The 5,724-nt window shown below is 67.3% G+C and overlaps 1 protein-coding gene across 1 annotated transcript; it reads left to right on the top strand.

The window, feature by feature from the left end:
* Positions 1-8: 8 nt before the first annotated feature.
* Positions 9-5,288, top strand: MNEG_10973 (hypothetical protein; the record flags this gene model as incomplete). The annotated part of the gene is made up of 12 exons (XM_014040556.1): positions 9-519; positions 806-1,015; positions 1,289-1,501; positions 1,741-1,839; positions 2,058-2,148; positions 2,331-2,667; positions 2,940-2,988; positions 3,220-3,323; positions 3,507-3,575; positions 3,790-3,946; positions 4,266-4,424; positions 4,611-5,288. Coding segments are annotated over 12 exons (2,677 nt in total), but the record flags the coding sequence as incomplete, so codon positions are not given.
* Between the last annotated feature and the right edge of the window lie 436 nt (positions 5,289-5,724).

Genomic DNA, 5,724 nt, shown 5'->3' with positions numbered 1-5,724 from the left:
CCCTCCAGGGGCGGCGCCGCCCCGCGCGCCGCCAAGAACGCCGGCGCCAGCGCCGCCGGCCTGTCGCCCGGCCAGCTGGTGGCGTTCTCAAAGGATGGCAAGGCGCAGATGCTGGGCCTCGTGACAGCCCCAAACGGCAAGGCCCAGTGGTTTGTGGTCGACACGCGCGGCCACAAGTCGTCCGTGCCCCCCAAAGCCGCCTCCCTGGTGCTGCCCGGCGGCAGCTACACGCCCGACGACCTCGAGCGCTTCGCCGCCGCCGCCGCGGGCGCGGACGCGTCGCTGCTTGAGATTGCGTGGGCGATTGCAGCGGAGGACGATAGCGGCGGCGGCGGCGGGACGGCCGGCGCGGCGCTGAGCCTGCCGGAGCTCGCCGCGCTGCTGTATGATGCGGACGGCGCGATGGAGCAGTGGACGACGTTCTGGCTTCTGCAGCAGGACCGCGTCTACTTCAAGCAGTCGGTGCGGGGCGCGGCTGACGGGGGGAGGGGGTGGGAGATAGCGTGGCTGGAGGCTGGGGTGGGGCCTCTGCTGCTGCTGACACCAATCGAGGGACGCTGTCTGGGTTGCAGGATCTGCGGGGCGGTTTGAGACCCAGAGCGCTTGCTGGGGGGCCTAGGAGCCAGCTGCGCTGGCACAGCGCGCGGCTGCTGGCTCTCACGCATTGTGGCCTTAGTGACCCGTGCACCCTTGTTGCCCGCACACCCTGGGCACGCCCCTGCCATCCATGCCCGCAACCCTTCCAATGGCCATCCATGCCCGCTACTCACTTGGACCACACTTGTGCCCCTCGCGCACATCACAGTCCGGCAAGTCCGGCCTGGCCTACCAGGCGCGCAGCCCCGACGCAGTCAAGGCGGCGCAGGAGGTGCTGGAGCAGGAGCGGCGCAAGGAGGAGGAGCGCGCCGCGTTCGCCGCCGCCGCGGCAGCGGCGCGGGGCACCGCGGCAGGGGACAAGCCGGGCTGGGAGGCATGGGTGGCGGGGCCTTTCGGGGCGCGCGTCAAGGCCATTAAGGTGTGTGATGCTGGGGGTGCCAAGGGACGACATCCAGGCTCGGCCCTGGGTCCTGCGGTGGCTGCATGTTCGTAGACACCTATGGCTGACTAGACACCATCCGTTGACAGGAGGATGCGATTAGCTGTATGGCATTGGCCGGTGACCTCATGACCTAATGGCTACAGCGCTGGGCCCCGTGCGCAACGGCGCGTACCCCATCGGGCGCCGCTCCCAACTGCGTAAACCCAAGCCCCCCCGCCGCACCCCCAACCCCACCCGCCACCCACCCAGGAGCTCGCTCTCAGCGGCCTCCATGGCTGCAGCGCGGCGGCCGCTGAGCTGGCAAAGGACAGCCTCGCCTTGCTGGGCGTCAAGTCCGACCCGCCGGCCCTGGCCTGGGCGCTGCTGGCGGATCTGGGGGCGGCCAGGCTGCACGACCCGCTGCCGCTGCTGAGGGCCGGCGCGCGGCTGGATTTTGAGGCTGACGTGGAGGCGGCGGCGCAGGTCGGTAGGGGCACGCGTGGCCAGGCTGTGTTCAGCAAGGCAGAGCTGTGTGGCCCGGTGTTGGGGTCACTACTGGGATTGTGGGTCGGCGTTTCGACACAGGTCATCTCAGCACGCACGCACGTATTTTGCAACACCGTGCTTGTGGCGAGAATGGCGCGTGCAGCCCAATGCCCAGTCTCCAGTGTTCCAGTCCCCGGTTTAAAAGCGGTCGTCGTCCCGCCTGCCCCCGTGTCCAGGCGATCGCGGCGGCGCCGCCACCGGACCCTGACGCCGCGATGCGCCGCGACCTGACGCACCTGCGCGTGTTCACTGTCGACGACGCTGGCACCACAGAGGTGTGGACGGGCAGCAGTTGGCGACAAACGCAAATGCGCAACAACCTTGCACCTTGACCTCACGCCGGGTCTCAACAGCCTCGCGGCCTGCTAGAGGCACCTGTTTTTCTGAATTCCTTGTGTGGGCTGTTGTTTGCTTGCTGCTGGCGGTTGCGCAACGCTTGTGTGAGCCTGGCATGATCCGCACTCGGCTGACCCCTTGCTCTCTACCTCAACAGGTGGACGACGGTCTGAGCATTGAGCAGCTTCCCAGTGGCGATGTGAAGCTGTGGGTGCACGTGGCGGACCCCACGCGCTGGCTGCAGCCAGGTGGGTGGGCCTCGGGGGCTCGTCGGCACCAGGTGATTCACCTTGCTTTGAGCAGGCAGGATATGTCTGCAGGGGACTGCTGCCAGCCTGCAATGCAAGGCCTGTAGCATCATTCTCAGGCGTGATTATGATGTTGACAGTCAGCCAACCCCACTTCTCAACCCTGCTGCCTCTTGTCACAGGGTCCGTGGTGGATGCTGAGGCGCGGGCGCGCACGCGCACCCTGTACCTGCCGTTTGGGTCCATCCCCATGTTCCCCGCCGTCCTGGCGGAGGGTGCCTTCAGCCTCAGGGCCGCCGAGGACGGCGCCGACGCCGCCAGCGCGCCGGCGTGCTGCGCGCTGAGCGTCGGCGCGACGCTCGCGGGCGACGGGTCGCTGAGCGGGTACGAGGTCGTGCCGAGCTTCGTCAAGGTGACTAATCGGCTGACGTATGACGAGGCGGACGCGGACATCGCGCTGGGGCCGGAGGGGTGCGCCCACGAGGACCTGCAGAGCATCTACCAGGCGGCACGGCTCAGGTGCGCATACTGATGGGTGCGCTGCCATGTTTTGGGGGCGGGGAGAAGGTGTCCATGCGGCGCCTCCATGTGAGGGTGTGGGCTGGTGTCTCTGAGACCACTTGTGTGCGCGCGCATACGCTTGGGTTGAGCTGGGATGTCCGCCACCCTAGCTGCGTCATGTTGCCCGCTGCGGTCGTTCCGGAATCGTCTGTCCCCCCTTTCGTTCTGCGCCCCTGTGCCGCCCATCTGCCCCGCCTCTCAGCACGCCTCCCACTGATCCCTCACCACAGGAAAGCCTGGCGCGCAGCTCGGGGGGCCATCGATATTGACCTGCCGGAGGTGGGCCGGGACACAGGGATTCCCCCCGCCCTCTTGCGGCACTTGCCATCGTGTGTGCCCGCCAGTCTCCTGCCTGCACCAGCAACGTCGCTGCACCCCAGCTAGCAACGCTCTCCTGCACCCCTCCATCAATGCAGCACCCCCTGACGCAGCTGAATTTACTCGCTTTCAACCCCTCATGACCCTCCTTTGCCACCTGCTACCGTGTCCCATTGTCAACCCCAACCTCAGGCCAAGTTTGAGGTGCCCTCTGAGGACCTAGCGTCAGCTCGCCCCTCCATCACGATCACGCCCCTCTCGCAGTGGGAGTCGGCTGCGCGCGTCATGGTGGCAGAGTGAGCGCCGCCGCAGTGGGCGCACCCGGGTTCCCTGGTCTCACTGCAGTCTCGTGGGCCAGCTGCAATGCGCGCGCGGCGGCCGCACCTTCGAGCCCTTCTGCTGCCGCAGCCCCGGCCACCGTTCGCCCGTCGCCCCCGCCTCCTCAGCAGCCGTCCTGTGTTGTCGCCCGCCCGCCGCAGGCTGATGATCCTGGCGGGTGAAGCGGCCGGCGACTTTGGCCGCCGGAGAGGGCTGCCGCTCCCCTTCAGGTGCGCGCGGCACAGCTCGTGACCGGCCGCGATGCTGCGCAACCCGCCGCGACGACGGCGGGACCACTAGCACCTCAATCAACCAACGACCATCCTGCTCGCCCACGCGGCGCCAATCGGCACACCACAATCTCCCATCACCTCCTGCTTTTTGGCCAGCAATCAAATGTAAAATTCGCCCCCAACCCACGTCTCATGCTATCTGCTATCCCAGGGGCCAGGAGGCCCCGCTGCTGCCGGACGAGGCGGTCCTTGCGGCGCTGCCCGACGGCCCCTGCCGCGGCTACGCGCTGCGCCGCTGCATGACGCGCAGCGTGATGGAGCCGGCGGCGGTGCCGCACGCGTCGCTCGCGTTGGACGCGTACGTTCAGGTGGGCAAAGGCCGCCGGGTCTGGGGGGACGAGACTGCCAAGCGATGCGCCGTCCGCATTGCATCCCCTGCGACTCCCGTCCGTAGCGGGCGCCGCACCCCGGCGGCCACAAGCCGCACGGAAATCTGGGTGTCCCCACCCATTGGTTGTGGCGACGGTGCAGCTCTTTGCAAGTTCCCTCAAATGTTGCCTAACAAGTGGATGGCCCACCGCGACCCGCACGTGCTTCCCTTTTGTCAACTCTGCACGGTCTGTTGTTCCAATCATCTTCCACCTGACCCGTCTCCCTCCTCACTCTCATCCCCAATCAACCCCGCAGGTGACATCACCCATCCGCCGCTACAGCGACATGCTGGCCCACTGGAACATCAAGGCGGCGCTGAGGGAGGAGGCCCCGCCCTTTGGCGCGGCGCAGCTGGCGTCCATACTGGCGGCCGCGGGGGAGACGGGGCGGGAGCTCGGGCGCGCCGAGAACGAGGTGCGCGGCAGCGGCGGCTGTGGGGCCTGGCGGGTGCAATCAATTTCCCTTCTGGCTACTGGACCCTACCTGGGAGCAGGCCTGTTGCAACTGCACTGCTGCATGCCTGGCCATCAACCGACACCCTCAACCGCATGTGCACGCCTTGCACCTGAAGACCTTTGTCATTCTTGCCCCAAACGTCAGGCCCACCCCCACCGCCCCGCCCAGACCTACAAGTACTGGGCCGCCGAGTTCATGCGCCAGCGCCTGGGCGAGTCTTTCGAGGCCACGGTGCTGGGCATGTTCCGCCCCGAGGCCGGCCTGGCGGCCATACTGCTAGAGCCCCTGGGCCTGGAGACCATCACCAAGCTGCCCTGGACCGCGGCGCCTGGGGAGCGCATCTTGGTGTCTGTTGTGGACTCTGACACGTCCTCGGGCTTTTACCGCCTGAGCTTTGAGGGGGAGCTCGACTCGCCGCTGCGGCGGGAGCGGCTCGCGGCAGCGGAGGCGGCCGAGGCGGCGGCGGCGGCGGCAGCGGAGGAGGCGTTGGGGTCTGAGGAGGGCGGCAGCAGCGGCGGCTGGGAGATGGCCGGGAGCAGCAGCGAGCCGAGCAGTGGTGGGGGCGGCGAAGGGGGCAGCGAGGTGGACTCTGAAATGGAGGCGATCTGGGCGGCGGTGGAGGCCAAGCAGCAGCAGGATGACGAGCAGGGAGGCGAGGGTGGCGAGATCAATGGCAGCGGCGGCGGCGCAGGCGAGCGAGGGGGCGCCAAGGGCAGCACCGTGGCGGCGGCGGCGGCGGCAGCGGCTGTCGGCTTACTGGCCACAGCGGCGGACGTTTCGGCGGCAGCGCTTGATCATGCGGTGGCACACGGCTTGACCTAGGCCCCCTGGTGCTTGAGCGAAAAAGCGGTGCGGCGACTAGATAGCGGTGCCAGCCTGTGCAATTCGACGCCCTGTGTGTCCTGACTCGTGACTGTCATCCTCCTGTAGACTACTCGTAGCCAGGCATGGCGCACCCATTTATGCGAGGTACTTGTCCTATCTCTGTACTGCATATGTACCCTATTAAGTAGCTCTGGCTTCTCCATAGACCAGCTTGCACAGTGCGGGACCTTGTAATAGTGCAGGCCCGGGTGCCAATTTTCTTGCATCTGTACAACCAAGGTGCAACTGGGCCCTGTCAGCAACACCCTGTTGTGCAGCGCACAGCCCAATTACTGTTCGCTAGTCCCCTCGGCCGAATGGCCCAACTGGACTCAACGCTCTGTTGCAGGCGACGGCTGCAGGGCCAGTGGCACTGCGCGCATGCGCTGCACAG

This window comes from Monoraphidium neglectum (assembly GCF_000611645.1).
Source record: "Monoraphidium neglectum strain SAG 48.87 unplaced genomic scaffold scaffold02538, whole genome shotgun sequence".
Taxonomy (NCBI): Eukaryota; Viridiplantae; Chlorophyta; class Chlorophyceae; order Sphaeropleales; family Selenastraceae; genus Monoraphidium; species Monoraphidium neglectum.
The sequence above is the reverse complement of the archived record's forward strand: the minus strand, read 5'-3'. Positions and strand labels throughout refer to the sequence as shown.